Here is a 19,632-nt window from a genome sequence, read left to right on the forward strand (position 1 = left end):
GCAGGCAGAGGTCGCAGCAGACTAAGAGAAACAGCAGGAGTTGCAGTGAGAGGCCTGAGCTCCCAGTATCAGTTAGCGGTCATGTCTCGACCAGCAACCCATCTGCCGTTATCGATTGGTTAACACGGTCATCCACTTCATCACAAGTGACATCTGATACCCCCAGTCAACGGTCAGTGGGTTCCTCAGACAACCCTCAGTTGGCATGGCCTGGGAGCAGTCCCTGACTTCCCATTGCCTCTGTCCTTTGCTGTTCCCTCCCCTACAGAAGTATCTTCTGCTGTGGGTTAAGCTCCACTATTCATTGAGGACGATCCAGAGGGAATTCAGCAGCTACTGCCCAGCCAAGAAGTGGAGGAGACATCCGCCGCTTCCTCCGCTAGGCGGGCAAGTAGTGATGAGGAGAGGGACATGGGAGGGGGTGTTGCAAGCGTTCAGGGTCCTGAAGCAGACACTGCTGAGGAACCTGGGGAGGACATCAGTGACATGATGATGATGAAGCTGATCGCAATTGGGAGCCAGATGCAGAAAGGGCTTTATCATCATCAGGAGAAGAGGGTTGCAGGTTGCCCGTGCGGCAGCAACTGAGCCAGCAAGGTGGTAGCATGGTTGGCAGTCAGCATGGTGGCAGAAGTGGAAATTCTGGAACCAAACGTGGGGGGGGGGAGACCACCTGCTTCGCAGCAGCCTACCTTTCTTGGAGGTAGTGGAACAGTGGTTGCTGGAGACGGCGGCAGTAGTAGTCAATTAGTGCAGACTGTTGGTGGGAAAATCAGCCACTTGGCGGTGTGGCTGTTTTTCATCAAGCATCCGGAGGAGGTTCACATAGTCACATGCAAGATGTGTTGGCAGAAAGTGAAGCGTGGCCAGGGTCCCAATGTTGGCACCACGGCCCTACGTCAACATATGCTGCGCCACCATAAAGCGGCCTGGGAAAACCGTGGCTCTGATGTGATGGTCCAGTCTGCTGCATAACCCAGTGGCATGCCGCTCCCTCTTTCAGCCAGCCAAGGCTCCACCACCTCAGCAGAAGGGAGCTGTGTCATACCCTCTTTCTGTTGCTCCAGATGCTCCTGCTCCTCCTACTTTTATTCAGTCATTCTGCAAGCAATCCATCAGCGAGCCCATGTCCAAGAGACAACAGTATGTGCCCACTCATCCAATGGCGCAGAAGCTGAATGTGCTCCTGTCCAAGTTGCTCGTGCTGCAGTCTCTCCTTTTTCAAGTGGTGAACTCTTTCAGAGAAATGATGGCTTGTGCCGAGCCGAGGTGGAGAGTCCCAAGCCCTCATTTCTTTGCAAAGAAGGCAGTACCCACCCAGCACAATTTTGTGGAAGAAAAGGTAGGCCAGTCCTTGAGCCTATCGGTGTGTACCATAGTGCATGGCAGTGCCGATGTCTGGAGCTGTAACTATGGTCAGGGACAATACATGTCCTTAACGGCCTGGGTGAATGTGGTTCATGCACAGCCACAACACCAACTTGGACAGGTCACGCCGCTTCCTCCTCTTCGCTCTCAGACAATTAGTCCTGTGACAGTGTGCGACTATGCCTCCTCATCCTCCACCGTGTCCTCAGCCTCCACTGCCCAGACAAGTCTCAGTGCCCCTTCAGCATACCATGTGTGCAGGGCACGGCGGTGTCACACTGTTCTTCACATGGTTTGCCTTGGAGAATGGAGTCACACAGGGGAGGAACTGCTAAAAGTCATTCATAAAGAAATCAGAGCATGGCTTACTCCACGAAAACTGGAAATGGGAACCATGGTGACTGACAACGGGAAGAACATCTTGTCTGTGCTGGGACACATGTTCAATCTGGTTGTGAAGCGGTTCCTTAAGTGTTCTCCCCATTTGCAAGACATCCTAACAATGGGAAGGAAACTTTGCATGCACTTCAGCCACTCGTACACCGCAAAGCACACCCTCCTTGAGCTGCAGCATCAGAACGGTATCTTCCAACATAGTCTGATTTGCAATGTTGCCACATGTTGGAATTCCACCCTCCATATGTTGGACCGAGGACAAACTGACTTACTACAGAGGCATCCTACGTAGTCAGTTTTCCGCCAACTCCAGGCTGTGCTATTCAGCCACTATATATGGTCTCCTCATGCTTCTGCCACCTCCAGGCTGTGTCATTCAGCCACTAAATGGTTTACTCATGCTGCTGGGCCTGGGACATTATCTAAAAAAAAAAATTATGTAGCACTAGCTACCATAAATCTTCAATTTAAATTAGAAAATGTATCTTTTAATCTTAGGGATTGTGAGGCCATATGGTCCTCATGCTGCCACCAACTCCAGGCTGTGTCATTCCGCCACTTTATGGTCTCCTCTTGCTGCCGCCAATTCTTGGCTATGTCATTCTGCCAGATTATGGTCTCCTCATGCTGCTGCCACCTCTAGGCTCTGTCATTGTGCTGCCATGTGACTACTTGTTAGATTGGGTTTTGTCATACACTATTAGTCATACAGTATTAGTTCAAAGTAAAAACAGGGACATTAAATTTGGGAATCTAATCTAAATCTTAAATTAAAAAAAAATCAATGTAAGCTTTTCAAGACTGAGGCCCTATGATTGTCGACATCATATTACATGTGGAATTATCACAAGAATCCAATGAAACAGTTTGGAGCGATAACAATGAACCATAACTGATTAATTGAAACATTTGCACTTCCAAAGTAAGGAGGGCACTGAGAGACAGGGGCTGGAACAGGTGGTATCTCATGCAAATAAATTTGGACCGAACCAAATTTCTTGGGAAAATTCAGCGAATCGGCCGAATCAAATTTTTCAGAAATTCGCTCATTTCTACACTCCACCTGAACTACATGTACTTTACTACTCTTCACCTGAACTACAACTATATGCACTGTACTGCACCCCACCTGAACTACATTTTCTGTACTACTCTCCACCTGAACTAGATGTACTGTACTGTTCTCCACCTGAAATATACATACTGCACTGATCTCCACCTAAACTACATGTACTGTACTACTCTCCACTTAAACTACATGTACTGCACTGCTCTCCACCTGAACTACATGTACTGTACTGCTCTCCACCTAAAATACATGTACTGTACTGCTCTTCACCTAAACTACATGTACAGTACTGCTCTCCACCTGAACTACATGTACTGTACTGCTCTCCACCTAAACTACATGTACTGTACTGCTCTTCACCTGAACTACATATACTGTACTACTTTCCACCTAAACTACAAAATTGTAATGCAAATCCACAGTTGCGCAGAAAAAAGCACTTGAATCTGTAAGTGCTGCTGTATTTTCTGCTGTGGATACTAACAAGTCCTGGGACTTGGGCCTTTGTTCAGCCTGCACCGTGCACCTTGCTTTATCCTGAATGTACTGTTCCTCTTCTGAACTCTATCTATCTATCTATCTCTATCTCTCTCATATTCTATCTATCTATTTATCTAGAAATGAGGAGATGAACAGCACACCAAAGTAGTAGAAAAAATTGCTGGCGGTGCACGCAGATACCGGAGCTCACCATCCATATCATCAAAAAAAGGAAAATTCTGCAGCACACAGATAAAGTGCAAAAAAATACGTTGTTTGCTGTGAAAACACTTTTTAATATGGAATAAATCACTTATTTTTTTGCACTTTATCTATGTGCTGCAGAATTATCTTTTTTTGATGATATCTATTTATCTTTCTATCTATGTCTGTCCAGGGATGTGGAATTCCTATCGCCCGACGCACGGGACATGCAGTTCCGGGCGCCGGGCAGGTGAGGACCTGACAAGTAAGGCGGCGCTCAGCAGTCTGTATGGAGCGTGCTCCCGACTCCTGCCTGCTCCATACTATGCAGCCCCCGGCTACTGAGAACAGCCGAGGGCTGCATAGTATGGAGCGGGCCAGAGTCGGGAGCATGCTCCATACAGACTTCTGAGCGTGAGGTGGAAATTTGCGACCCACGCAGACTTGCGACAGCTTCTCCCCAAATTTCCACCTCACACCGCCGCTAGTAGCCAGCATGCGGCGATCACCGCGGCTGGGTATTAACCCTTTAGATCACCGCTGTCAAAGCTGACGGCAGCGTCTAAAGGGACATGTGAGGTGGGGGGGCTCATGAGGTGGATCCCTGCTGTCCCGTGGCTCTGTCATTGATAGAGCCTGGCTGGACTCGGCTCTATCAATGGATCACAGAGCACACAGATCAATGGAATTCAATAGAACTCTATTGATCTGTATGAGGACTCTAATGATTCCTCCTAAAAGTCTAATAAAGTATAAAAAAAAGTTTTAATAAAAGTTTAAATGACAAAAATTAACCCCTTCCATGCTAAAAGTTCAAATAACCCCCTTTACCTATATAAAAACATGTAAACATAATAATAATAAACATATTTGGTATCGCTGCGTGCATAATTGTACGAACTATTAAAATATAACATTATGTATCCCATACGGTAAATGATGTAAATAAAAAAAAATACCAAACCACAGAATTGCAATTTTTATAATGTCCCAGAAAAAATTATTTAAAAGCGATTAAAAGTCAGATCAATACCAAAATAGTACCGATACAAAAACAGATTATGGCACAAAAAATAAGCCCTCATACAGCCTGGTATGCAAATGTTAAAACATGATGGAAACTATACAAATCTGGTATTGCTGTAATCAGGCCTAAAGTATCAAAACAACTTGTTAGCTAAACCGCAAGGTAAATGGCGTAGAAAAGAAAACCACCAAATTTGCTAAATTTTCTTTTACTATTTCACTTCACCGATTATATTTTTTGTTTCGGAGAATATGTTATTGAAAAACTAAAAAGGTATCATTATAGTAGGTAGTTATGGCTATTATAGGGCAAGGAAGAAAAAACAAGAGTGTAAAAGCCCGTACAAGTGGATCTTCATGAGATCGTCAAGTAGATTTTACTCCATTTTAGTCCAGTGGACAAGTAGTTTTTTTAATTATATTTCCACACCCCTGCTGTCTCTCTCATATTCTATCTATGTATCTCTGTCTCTCTCATATTTATCTATATATCTTTCTATCCATCCCATATCTATCTTGATGTCATTCTGTATTGTAGGATAACATGTAAGGTGTGTAACCCTATTTCTTTCTTTCAACAATAGACAATATGTAATATTTATTGTCTGTTGACATCCATATTTCTTGAAGCACCGGCTGTCATTATTTCACAGACGTGAGCTTCCTAAATTAATAAATAACTGAACATTTTTTTTGTAAATATTATCTAATGAAATGTTTCCAGACAGCTGTCTCTTAGTCTCTCAGTCTCTCATTCCCCGCTCTGGACTGTTGGGTGAATAAACCCAGTGCACAGACCTTAGAGGCCTCATTATATCAGACATGAAAAGGTTTCGCACTTATCTGTTTAAAGTGTCATTCTTTCTATGTCTGCTAGATGTTAGAGCGCTTCTGTCCGGTGGCAGATGCAGTTGAAAGGGTTTATGTGAATTCACACATGGCAGAAATTTCTACATCTACCTTATTAATCTGAAATATTCCCATTCTGATGAATGGACCTAGCGTTTAGTCACAGAAATGTTTACATAGAACAGCTAAACATAGGAGCAGAAAAGTCCCTTCTAGGTTTTCACCCTATATCCACTCTTGGATATAAAAGTTGGACTTTGTAACTAGATGGTACCAGGTTGCCTTTTAAGATTTTCCCCAATGTGGGTAGTGGCTGGCTGGAGGATCAGAAGACAATGAGGTGAGGCACCAAAGGGCCAGGCAAAGGCAAGTCAGGGTCCGGGGCAGATGGCAAGACAGTATAGTCAGGAACAGGCAGGAGGCACTTATTCAGGGTAAACTGACAGGTCAGGCATAGGAGAGTCAAAAAAGGACAGAAGATTCAGGCAAATATGCCACTAAATGGGTCAACCATGAATCAAAGGGCCAAACACAGAATAAAAGATCACCTTTACAGAATACCCCTGCTAGGGAATAAAGCTCAATATTTCTCTGGCATAGGTAAGTGGGTGGAACAGGTTTTAATTTGTAGTGTTGGGGACAGATAAAGAGTGTGTGCGCTGTCCCTTTAAGTGAAAGGGAGAGCTCATATGTTCTCTATGGACCAGACCAGGAACTGTAGGAGAAGAAGCAGCATGACTGCAGCTGACAAAAGTGAATGGGGCACGGACTGAGAACCGATGGCATTGAGTCACAGTACACTGGCAGGTGCCAACCTCCGCCATTACACAGGATTCATTCTCCAGAAACAGTGCTCTGCACAGTATTGGGGTTCAGTCACATTTAAGTGGAGAAGGTAGAGCTCCCAGGTACAGATCATGGACAAGAATGCAGCTGGTTCCTGCAAACAAGGTTTATCCTAATCCAACTCTTGTGGAAAGTACTGTATATTATGTATGTTTAGTATAATATGTTATGTATATTTAGTGTAATATGTTATGTATGTTTAGTATTATATTTTATGTATGTTTAGTATAATATGTAATGTATGTTTAGTTGTTTATGTTATGTATGTTAATTATATGTAATGTATGTTTAATATAATAAGTTATATATGTTTAGTATAATATGGTATGTATGTTTAGCAAAATATTTTATGTATGTTTAGTAAAATATGTTATGTATGTTAATTATAATATGTATGATTAGTATAAGTTCTATATTTTTAGTTGTATATGTTATTTATGTTTGTATATGTTTGTATGTTTAGTATAATATGTTAGGTATGTTTAATATTATATGTTATGTATGTTGTATGTTTAATATTATATGTTATGTATGTTGGATGTTCAGTATAATATGTTATGTATGTTTAGTTGTATATGTTATGTTTGTTAATTTTAATATGTTATGTATGTTTAGTATTATAAGTTATATATGTTTAGTATAATTAGTTATGTATCTTTGTATAATATGTTTGTATGTTTATTAGAGATGAGCAAACTTTCGAAAAATTCGATTCGGCCGATTCGGCGAAAAAATTAGTTTTGGGTCGAATTTATTTGCGGCAAATCTGTATTAAAAACGGCTATTTCTGGCCTACAGAGAGCCTCAATAGGGGTGTTTGCTTTGTTTTAACACATAGAGGGAGTGTGCTATGTTAGTGAAATAATACTGTTATTCAGTATGGCATGCATATTACAGGCATTGCTATTAGAATAACTGCTGCAGAGCGTCGATGTGGCAGCAGGGAGACCATATGGTGTCAAAATTGAAGAGGATAAAGAGATTTTTTCATGTCATTTTTATTTAATTTAATTAGAGTTTATTTTAATTTTTTGAGTACCCATTCTGGTGAGCATCGAGCTGACAGTCCTCCGCCAGGCGAGATATCACCTGTTCCAGCCCCTGCCTCTCAGCGCCTCCCCTGACTATGCAGTGCAAATGCTTTTTTTTTTTATTTAATCAGTTATGGTTCATTGTTATGGCTCCAAGCTGTTTCATTGGATTCTTGTGATAATTCCACAGGTAATATGACGTCAACAACCATAGGGCCTCAGTCTTGAAAAGATTACATCAATTTTTTAAATTTAAAGTTAAGATTTATATTAGATTCCAAAGTTTAATGTCCCGGAGGTGACAGCATCAGCATGAGGAGACCATAGAGCAGCATAATTAGAGTGCCTGGAGTTGGCAGCATCAACATGAGGAGACTATAGAGCAGTACCATGAGAGAGCCCGGAGGTGGCAGCATCAGCATGAGGAGACTACATGGCGGCACAATGACAGAGCGTGGAGGTGGTAGCATCAGCATGAGGAGACCATAGAGCAGCACAATGACAGAGCTGGAGGTGATAGCATTAGCATGAGGAGACCATAGAGCAGCACAATGACAGAGCCTGGAGGTGGCAGTACCAGCATTAGGGCCATTCCAACTGAGGGTTGAGTCTGAAGAACCCATTGACTGTTGACTGGGGGTGTTGGATGTCACTTGAGATGAAGTGGATGACCTAGTGAACCGATCAATCACGGCTGCTGGGTTGCTGGTCACGACACGACTGCTGGCTGACATCGGGAGCTCAGACCTCCCACTGCAACTTTGGCTGCCACACACCCCTACTCTGCTGCGACCTCTGCCTGTGCCTGATGAATTTAGGCCTCTGCCACTCCTCTGTGCACATCCTGGCACTACTCTGGCTGACATACTTATTGCGTATCTGAGAGGAGTACAATACGCTTCACTTCGCTTAAAACAGTATTTGTCTAGAACAGCAGCAGGTGTGTACTTTTGGCTGTCCTTTCACAGTATCTAGGCCCTTGAGAGTTTAACAGGTACAAAATAGTACACTACTTAGATAAAGGTATGTGGTATGCACTCATGAGGGCAGAAAAATGCTCTACAGTATGCTTCAAAAGGAATGGTAAAAACTTACATTGATGCGATCTAAGGTGATACAAGGTGCTCAACTCCAAGTGCAGTTGTGCACCTACGTTGGAGTGGAGGACCTGCACCTATGGATCACAATGTGGTTTCACAACTGGAATGGTGTAAAACACCAGCCAGTGCTTACTTTTGGCTGGACTTTCACTGTATCTAAGCCATTGACAGATTAACAGTTACAAAATAGTACTCTACTTAGATGTACATATGTGGTATGCACTTATGAGGGCAGAAAAATGTGCTACAGTAAACTTTAAAAAAGTATCTGAGTAAAAACACCAGCGGTGAGTACTTTCGCCTGGACTTGCAAAGTATCTTGGCCCTTCACAGATTAACAGGTACAAAAGAGTACACTACTTAGATGTAGGTATGTGGTATGCACTTATGAGGGCAGAAAAATGCTCTACAGTATGCTTAAAAAAGCACTGGTGTAAAACACCAGCAGGTGATTACTTTTGCCTGGACTTTCACAGTATCTAGGCACTTGACAGATTAACAGGTACAAAATAGTACACTACTTAGATGTAGGTATGTGGTATGCACTTATGAGGGCAGAAAAATGCGCTACAGTACACTTAAAAAAGTATCTGAGTAAAAACACCAACCGGTGATTACATTTGGCTGTCCTTTCACAGTATGTAGGCCCTTGACAGATTAACATGTACAAAATAGTACACCACTTAGATATAGGTATGTGGTATGCACTTATGAGGGCAGAAAAATGTGCTACAGTGCGATTAAAAAATACGTATTTTTGCACAACAACAGCAGTACACAACAGTGCTGCAGCACACAGTCGCTGTTGAGTTAAACACCAGCCGGTGATTACTTTTGGCTGTCCTTTTACAGTACGTAGGCCCTTGACAGATTAACAGGTACAAAATAGTACACCACTTAGATGTAAGTATGTGGAATGCGCTACATTACGCTTAAAAATACGTATTTTTGCACAACACCAGCAGTACACACTCTGTGTACTAAACCCCAAATTGCACTCTCTCACAGACTATTAAGAATGGACCGCTGGGTATTAAACCATCTACAGGCTAGAATAACCAGCAGATTTGTTGTGGAACAAAGACACAGAATTGCGCTGAAAAATTATTCCTGCCTTCTCTGCTAAGGTTTATGAAGTTGAGGCAGCTTGTTGAAATGTATGAGGCAAAACAGCTCTCTGCCCCTCTCTGTAATACAATGCTGTAGAAAGTGACTGGGAGGTTAATGGCTGCAGTTAAGGGTTTGTAAGCTTCAATTCGCTCATCTCTAATATTTAGTATACGATATTATTTATATTTAGAATAATATGTTTGTATGTTTAGTATTATATGTTATGTATGTTGTATGTTTAGTATAATATGTATTTGTTATGTATGGTAATTATAATATGTTATGTATGTTTAGAATTATAAGTTATGTATGTTTACTATAATAAGTTATGTATGTTTAGTTGTATATTTAATGTATGTTAATTATAATATGTTATGTAGGTTTAGTTGTTACGCCGAGCGCTCCGGGTCCCTGCTCCTCCCCGGAGCGCTCGCGGCGTTCCTCTCTCTGCAGCGCCCCGGTCAGACCCGCTGACCGGGAGTGCTGCACTGACACTGCCGGCGGGGATGCGATTCGCATAGCGGGACGCGCCCGCTCGCGAATCGCATCCCAAGTCACTCACCTGTCCCGGTCCCCGGCTGTCTCGTCCTGGAGCGCGCGGCTCCGCCCCTTAGGGCGCACGTGCGCGTGCGCCAGCTCTCTAAGATTTAAAGGGCCAGTGCACCAATGATTGGTGCCTGGCCCAATCAGTCTAATTAGCCTCCACCTGCTCCCTGTCTATATAACCTCACTTCCCCTTCACTTCCTTGCCGGATCTTGTTGCCTTGTGCCAGAGAAAGCGTTATAGTGTTTTCCTCACCAGTGTTCCTGACCTCTTGCTATCGCCATTGACTACGAACCTTGCCGCCTGCCTCGACCTTCTGCTACGTCTGACCTTGCCTCTATCTAGTCCTTCTGTCCCACGCCTTCTCAGCAGTCAGCGAGGTTGAGCCGTTGCCGGTGGATACGACCTGGTTGCTACCGCCGCAGCATGACCATCCCGCTTTGCGGCGTGCTCTGGTGAAAACCAGTAGCAACCCTAGAACAGGTCCACCGACACGGTCCACGCCAATCCCTCGCTGACAGAGGATCCACATCCAGCCTGCCGAATCCTAACATTAGTATTATAAGTTATGTATGCTTACTATAATTGGTTATGTATGTTTGTATAATATGTTTGCATATTTAGTATTATATGGTTATGTATGTTAGTATAATATGTTAAGTATATTAAGTATTATATGTTATATATATATTTAGTATAATATGTTTTGTATATTTAGTATAATATGTTGTATATTTAGTATAATATGTTATGTACGTATATTTAGTATAATATGTTATGTATCTATATTTAGTATAATAAGTTATGTATATTTAGTATATGTCATGTATGTTTAGTATAATATGGTATGTATATTTAGTATAATATGTTATGTATAACGTATTTATCGGCGTATAACACGCATTTTTTAGGCAAAAATTTTTAGCCTAAAGTCTATCTGCGTGTTATACGCCGATAAGCCACTGCAGTTCAATGATTTAAAGCGGGCGCTTTAAATCAATGAACTGCAGCGGCTATTGCAGGTGCAGAGACCTGCCATCACTGCCGGCTCCTCTGCCCCTTCCTGTCCTGGGGTCTAGAGCCCTGCTGCCGCCGCTTCTCTTCCCTGCTATCGGTGCCACTGAACCTTCTCTCCCCCTGGCTATCGGTCACTCGTCATTGCGCCGCGCCATGCAGTGCATAGCAACGACGCAGGGGACGCCACACCGGAGGCCTGAAGCAGCGCGGACCCGACCCCGGCAACAGGTAATTATACAACCGGGGATGGGGGAGGCAACAGGGCAGCGGCGCCGGCAATGGGTGCCGCTGCCCCATCTTTCCCCCTGTCTATCGGCGCCGCTGCCCCATTGCCAGGGGGAGAGAAGGGGCAGTGGCACCAATAGCAGGGGGAGAGAAGCGGCGACAGCAGGGCTCTAGACCCCAGGAAAGGCAGGGGGAGAGAAGCGGGCAGCGACGGCCTCTCTCCCCCTGCCTTTCCTGGGGGCTTCTGCGGGGTCAGAAACAGTGTATCGGGGTATACACATGCACACACACGCACCCTCATTTTACCAAGGATATTTGGGTAAAAAACTTTTACCCAAATATCCTTGGTAAAATGAGGGTGCGTGTTATAGGCCGGTGTGTGGTATACCCCAATAAATACGGTATTTAGTATTATATGTTATGCATATTTAGTATAATATGTTATGTATGTTTAGTATAATATGTTATGTATGTTTAGCTGTATTTGTTATGTATGTTAATTATAATATGTTATGTATGTTTAGAATTATAAGTTATGTATGTTTACTATAATAAGTTATGTATGTTTAGTTGTATGTTATGTATGTTTAGTATTATAAGTTATGTATGCTTACTATAATATGTTTTGTATATTTAGTATAATATGTTATGTATATTTAGTATAATATGTTCTGTATGTATATTTAGTATAGTATGTTATGTATATTTAGTATATGTTATGTATATTTAGTATTGTATATTATGTATATTTAGTATTATATGTTATGTATATTTAGTATAATATGTTATGTATGTTTAGCTGTATTTGTTATGTATGTTAATTATAACATGTTATGTATGTTTAGTATTATAAGTTATGTATGCTTACTTTAATATGTTATGTATGTTAATTATAATATGTTATGTATGTTTAGAATTGTAAGTTATGTATGTTTACTATAATAAGTTATGTATGTTTATTTGTATATGTTATGTATGTTAATTATAATATGTTATGTATGTTTAGTATCATAAGTTATGTATGCTTACTATAATATGTTATGTATGTTTGTATAATATGTTTGCATATTTAATATTATATGGTTATGTATGTTAGTATAATTTGTTAAAGGGGTACTCCGGTGAAAACCTTTTATTTTTTTTATTTTTTTTTAATCAACTGGTGGCAGAAAGTTAAACAGATTTGTAAATTACTTCTATTAAAAAATTTTAATCCTTCCTGTACTTATTAGCTGCTGAATACTACAGCGGAAATTCTTTTCTTTTTGAAACACAGAGCTGTCTGCTGACATCATGAGCACAGTGCTCTCTGCTGACATCTCTGTCCATTTTAGGAACTGTCCAAAACAGCATATGTTTGCTATAGGGATTTCCTTTTACTCTGGGCAGTTCTTAAAATGGACAGAGATGTCAGCAGAGAGCACTGTGCTCATGATGTCAGCAGACAGCTCTGTGTTTCAAACGGAAAATAATTTCCACTGTAGTATTCAGCAGCTAATAAGCACATGAAGAATTAAGATTTTTTAATAGAAGTAATTTACAAATCTGTTTAACTTTCTGGCACCAGTTGATTTAAAAAAAAAAAAAAAGGTTTTCTCCGGAGTACCCCTTTAACCTGTTGGGGACGAAGGGTGTATGCATACGCCCTTGCGTCCTGGTACTTAAGGACGAAGGGCGTATACATACGCCCGTGGGAATTTCGGCCCCCGCCGCGCGCCGGGCGGGGACCGGGCCGGGGTGACTGCTGATATCTATCAGCAGGCACCCCGTGCAAATGCCCAGGGGGGTCATTAGACCCCCCCATGTCGGCGATCGGCGCGAATCGCAAGTGAATTCACACTTGCGATTTGCGCTGATTCCGGGTCATTACGAGTCTATGGTGACCCGAAATAGAAGGGGGATCGCGGGTGTCTAAGACACCCATGATCCCCCTAAAGCGATAGGAGTGAGGTGGCAGAGTTGCCACCCCTCCTATCTCTGCTATTGGTGGTCTAGACGCGACCACCAATAGCAGATCTGGGGCGGAGGGGTTTACTTTCGTTTTCCCCGTCCTGCCCTCCCACAATAGGCGGTGCAGAACGGGGAAAACGAAGAGGAGCGGCGCCGGAGTCCACTTACCCCTCCGGAGGCAGTGGAGCGACGGGGATCGGCGGTCGGCAATGGAGATCTGCGGCGGCGTGCAGCAGAAGAGGACGGCTCCCGGATGCGACGGAAGCCGGTGAGTAGTTGCCTAGCAACATCTAGAGGGCTACAGTCTGAGACCACTATAGTGGTCTCTAGACTTTAGCCCTCCAGATGTTGCAAAACTACAACTCCCAGCATGCCCAGACAGCTGTTTGCTGTGTGGGCATGCTGGAATTTGTAGTTTTGCAACAGCTGGAGGTCTGCAGTTTAGAGACCACTGCACAGTGATCTCTATACTGCCCTCTAGATCTTGCAAAACTACAACTCCTAGCATGCCCACACAGCTGTTTGCTGTCTGGGCATGCTGGGAGTTGTAGCTTTGCAACATCTGGAGGTCCACAGTTTGGAGATCACTGTTCAGTGGTCTCTAAATTGTAGCACTCCAGATGTTGCAAAACTACAACTCCCAGCATGTACTGACAGACCGTGCATGCTGGGAGTTGTAGTTTTGCAACAGCTGGAGGCTCATTGGTTGGAAAATACTGAGTTAGGTAACAGAACCTAACTGAAGGTTTTCCAACCAGTGTACCTCCAGCTGTTGCAAAACTACAACTCCCAGCATGTACTGACAGACCGTGCATGCTGGGAGTTGTAGTTTTGCAACAGCTGGAGGCTCATTGGTTGGAAAATACTGAGTTAGGTAACAGAACCTAACTGAAGGTTTTCCAACCAGTGTGCCTCCAGCTGTTGCAAAACTACAACTCCCAGCATGTACTGACAGACCGTGCATGCTGGGAGTTGTAGTTTTGAAACAGCTGGAGGTTTGCCCCCCCCCCCATGTGAACGTACAGGGTACATTCACACGGGCGGGTTTACAGCAAGTTTCCTGCTTCAAGTATGAGCTGCGGCAAATTTTTTTCCGCAGCGCAAATTCCTAGCGGGAAACTCACCGTAACCCGCCAGTGTGAATGCACCCTAAAAACACTACACTACCCTACACTACACTAACACCTAATAAAGAGTAAAACACTACATATACACCCCCTTACACTGTCCCCCCCAATAAAAATGGAAAACGTATTGTACAGCAGTGTTTCCAAAACGGAGCCTCCAGCTGTTGCAAAACTACAACTACCAGCATTTCCGGACAGCCACTGATTGTCCAGGCATGCTGGGAGTTTAGCAACAGCTGGAGGCACCCTGTTTGAGAATCACTGGCGTAGAATACCCCTGTGTCCACCCCTATGCAATCCCTAATTTAGTCCTCAAATGCGCATGGAGCTCTCTCACTTTGGAGCCCTGTCGTATTTCAAGGAAACAGTTTAGGGCCATATATGGGGTATTTCCGTACTCGGGAGAAATTGCACTACAAATTTTGGGGGGCTTTTTCTCCTTTTACCCCTTATGAAAAGGAAAAGTTGGGGTCTACACCAGCCTGTTAGTGTAAAAAAAAATTTTTTACACTAACATGCTGGTGTTGCCCTTTACTTTTTATTTTCACAAGAGGTAAAAGGAAAAAAAAGACCCCCAAAATTTGTAACGCAATTTCTGCTGAGTACGGAAATACCCCATATGTGGGCGTAAAATGCTCTGGGGGCGCATAACAAGGCTCAGGAGTGAGAGCGCACTATGTACATTTGAGGCCGAAATTGGTGATTTGCACAGGGGTGGCTGATTTTACAGCGGTTCTGACATAAATGCAAAAAAATAAATACCCACATGTGACCCCATTTTGGAAACTACACCCCTCACAGAATGTAATACGGGGTACAGTGAGCATTTACGCCCCACAGGGGTCTGACAGATTTTTGGGACAGTGGTACGTGAAAATGAAAAATTTAATGTTTTTGTTTGCACAGCCCACTGTTCCAAAGATCTGTCAAACACCAGTGGGGTGTAAATGCTCACTGTACCCCTTATTACATTCTGTGTGGGTGTAGTTTCCAAAATGGGGTCACATGTGGGGGGGGGTCCACTGTTCTGGCACCACGGGGGGCTTTGTAAAGGCACATGGCCCCCGACTTCCATTTCAAACAAATTATCTCTCTAAAAGCCCAATGGCGCTCCTTCTCTTCTGAGCATTGTAGTTCACTGGCAGTGCACTTGACGTCCAAACATGGAGTATTTCCATACTCAGAAGAAATGGGGTTACAAATTTTGGGGGGCATTTTCTCCTATTACCCTTTGTAAAAAAGTAAAATTTGGGGAAAAACCAGCATTTTAGTGGAAAAATATTTTTTTTTCATTTACACATCTGACTTCAACAAAAAGTTGTTAAACACCTGTGGGGTGTTAAGGCTCACCGTACCCCTTGTTACGTTCCTTGAGGGGTGTCGTTTCCATAATAGTGTGCAATGTGGGGTTTTTTGCTGTCCTGGCACCATAGGGGCTTCCTAAATGGGACATGCCCCCCAAAAACCATTTCAGAAAAACTCACTCTCCTAAATCCCATTGTTGCTCCTTTGCTTCTGAGCCCTCTACTGCGCCCGCCGAACAATTGACATACACATATGAGGTATTTTCTTACTCAAGAGAAATTGGGTTACAAATTTTGAGAGGATTTTTTTCCTTTTACCCCTTGTAAAAATTCAAAAACTGGGTCTACAAGAACATGCCAGTGTAAAAAATGAAGATTTTGAATTTTCTCCTTCACTTTGCTGCTATTCCTGTGAAACACCTAAAGGGTTAACACACTTACTGAATGTCATTTTGAATACTTTGAGGGGTGCAGTTTTTATAATGGGGTCATTTATCGGGTATTTCTAAACAGAAGACCCTTCAAATCCACTTCAAACCTGAACTGGTCCCTGAAAAATTCCAATTTTGAAAATTTTGCGAAAAATTGGAAAATTGCTGTTGAACTTTGGTGTCTTCCAAAAGTAAAAACTCATCAATTTTATGATGCAAACATAAAGTAGACCTATTGTATATGTGAATCAATATATAATTTATTTGGAATATCCATATTCCTTATAAGCAGAGAGCTTCAAAGTTAGAAAAATGCAAAATTTTTGCATTTTTCATGAAATTTTTGCATTTTTCACCAAGAAAGAATGCAAGTATCGCCGAAAATTTACCACTAACATAAAGTAGAATATGTCACGAAAAAACAATCTCGGAATCAAATTTATAAGTAAAAGCATTCCAGAGTTATTAATGCTTAAAGTGACAGTGGTCAGATTTGCAAAAAATGCTCCCGTCCTTAGGGTCATAATGGGCTCCGTCCCCAAGGGGTTAAGTATATTTAGTATTATATGTTATGTATATTTAGTATAATATGTTATGTATATTAAGTATAATATGTTATGTATGTATATTTAGTATAATATGTTATGTATATTTAGTATTATATGTTATATATATTTAGTATATGTTATGTATGTATATTTAGTATAGTATGTTATGTTTATTTAGCATTATATATTATGTATATTTAGTATAATATATGTATATTTAGTATTATATTTTTGTATATTTAGTATAATATGTTATGTATGTTTAGTATAATATGTTATGTATATTTCGTATAATATGTTATGTATATTTAGTATTATATGTTATGTATATTTAGTATAATATGTTATGTAAGTTTAGCTGTATTTGTTATGTATGTTAATTACAATATGTTATGTATGTTTAGAATTATAAGTTATGTATGTTTACTATAATATGTTATGTATGCTTGTATAATATGTTTGCATATTTAGTATTATATGGTTATGTATGTTAGTACCGTATAATATGTTAAGTATATTTAGTATTATATGTTATGTATATTTAGTATAATATGTTATGTATATTTAGTATAATATGTTATGTATATTTAGTATAATTTGTATATTTAGTATAATATGTTATGTATGTATATTTAGTATAATATGTTATGTATGTATATTTAGTATAATATGTTATGTATATTTAGTATTATATATATTTAGTATAATATTTTATGTATGTTTAGTATAATATGTTATTCATCAGAATGGAAAATAAAAAAACATACAATATCGTTTGTATCCTTAGTATGGAGTAGATTTCACATTCGATAAAAGAGCAGATTGATAGTCAATATGCAGTGAGTGAGCTCAGCGTTTAAGAAGCACAAGTTCTCTTAACTTAAGTGTTTATGACACAGGGTAAGTACACATAATGTGAAAGAAGCGATAGACGTGCTGAACAAAATAGGTTAGTCATTTGCATTTGCCTGTCAAGCACTCGGAAAGAACAGACTTGGTGGAATAACACAATTCCCATTATCAGACTCTGCTGAATGTCATTGGTTGTGAACTACAGGCCTTACATTGAATCTCATTTGAGATAAACATACAACTGAGCGTAAAGTATTTAGAAAATTGAAACTATTACAAGAAAACCTAAGGTACCTTCCTATCTGATGCCTCTTTCTCTATCAAAGCATGAATAATACAGAACATAAGTAATGATATGGAGTTCATGTCAAGAAGAACTTGTTTCCCACTTCACTATTCACTGATTGGTTAATGGCTGGATAACTATAGTTCACCTTGGATACAACACACACAGCTAAATGCTAGTCCCACATTAACTCTAGGACTAAGGGGGTAATGTTTCTCCTTGTGTGGAGAATTATAGGTCATTTATGCTCCACTGGGAATTCTTGGAAGACTAGACAGGTAAAAGAGCTCTGACGTCACTTTTATCAATTGGTTTTCTCTTTAGGGCTTGTCTATATTGCGGACATTTACCCAGGGGAATTCAGTGGAAGTATGCTTGCAGCAGGTGCCGCCGGAGTCATCTGCGGTAGGACAGCGCGGATGTGTACCGTCTCATACTCGGTAATGCAGTCTTTCGGTGGATGTCCATTTTGCCAGCTAAATTCTGCTGCAGAATTCCACAGTATGCAAAGAGCAGGTGAATGCCATTGCTCTCTGCTGTAAATGAAATTCTGCAGTGGAATTCTGCCGGTTAAGTGTCTGCAGTGTAAACAAGCCCTTACAGTAAGTGTTTCACTCCAACCAGGAGTCTTGGAAGTTGACTGGGATTGTATGCCCAGTCAGAAGGAGAGAATTCCCATCTACAGAAGGTGATTACCCCTTGTCAAAGTCTTTATGACTCCCTCCTTATGGAGAAACAGTACTCCTTTAGTTCAATGATAGGATTCTCACTAGCCAGCCAGCACCCTGCTCTGTACTGACGAGGGGTAAAACCCCAAAACAGGCTGGAGAGACTTCTGGCTTAACATGCATTCCTAGTCAATTTCTAAGAATGCAAGTTGGAGTGAAACTCTGACTTTTCAAGGGAAAGAGTGGTGTGAGGGCTGCTTTTCATATCAATACTTCACATTAAATCTGAGCACAAAAGATAAAGATTCTGGAAGCTGTTCATGTACTCTCACTACCTCGGGGACCCTTAAAAGAAATGGTTGTCCAGAAGGTGCATACATTGCATACATTGTTTACTGATAAATAGCTGGCCATGCATGTCTGTGGCTATCTTCTAAGGAAGTCTTATAGGGGTATCCCAAGCTCAAAATATTATCTCAACATATCATCCCCCATCCACAGGACCACACCATTCATTGCTGGGACATCTTTTTCCCAGTATTACCCTGTGGATATAGGATAAAACTGTTGAAATGGGAATACCCCTTTAAGTAGTCACTGGCTCAGCTTTCTCCGTAACTTTTAAAGGCTATTTAGTTTTACTTTATTTGGTGATTTATTTTTCCAATTTAAAGGTAAGTATTTAACAATAATAAACAATACATCCAAGGAAACTTACCAGAAATGAGCAAAAGAAGATGAAGGAAACAAAATAGACATAGGCCAAGTCAGTCCCACAACGTTCATTCTCATTGTGCCCAGAGGCTGCACTAGTGTCTGGTTCACAACCCTTATCACCAAGACACGACAACATGATCTCCTGCCAGGCTTCACCTGTGGCACTCCTAACATCAAAATATGGGTAATACAGTTATTTTATAAATTTAACAATCAATATAAATGTACTTATATTCATTTACCACCCACCACTTCTCTGTCGGCATTCTTCCTACTGATCAATTGATGAGGAAAAACCCACAAATACAAGAGAACACAGTACATAGATCAAGTCCAGCACCTGTCTCTATGGAGCTGTAGTCGGGTGATTGTATCCAACTTTTTTTTTTTTTAACCATATTACAGTTTATATAAATTCATAAAAAGTTGAGTAACTCTGTATATACATTGCATTACTTATGGTCTAGTGATCCACATTTACAGT

The 19,632-nt window shown here is 41.2% G+C and overlaps 1 protein-coding gene across 1 annotated transcript in view; it reads right to left on the reverse strand.

The window, feature by feature from the left end:
* The window catches only part of CACNA1E (calcium voltage-gated channel subunit alpha1 E), an 877,957-nt gene that overhangs the window by 68,308 nt on the left and 790,017 nt on the right, over positions 1-19,632 (reverse strand). The window contains exon 38 of the mRNA XM_056531933.1: positions 19,150-19,315. Within this exon, the coding sequence (XP_056387908.1) occupies positions 19,150-19,315 (166 nt within the window). The remainder of the gene's footprint in view (positions 1-19,149; positions 19,316-19,632) is intronic.

The sequence above is a fragment of the Hyla sarda genome, chromosome 7 (assembly GCF_029499605.1).
Source record: "Hyla sarda isolate aHylSar1 chromosome 7, aHylSar1.hap1, whole genome shotgun sequence".
Lineage (NCBI taxonomy): Eukaryota > Metazoa > Chordata > Amphibia > Anura > Hylidae > Hyla > Hyla sarda.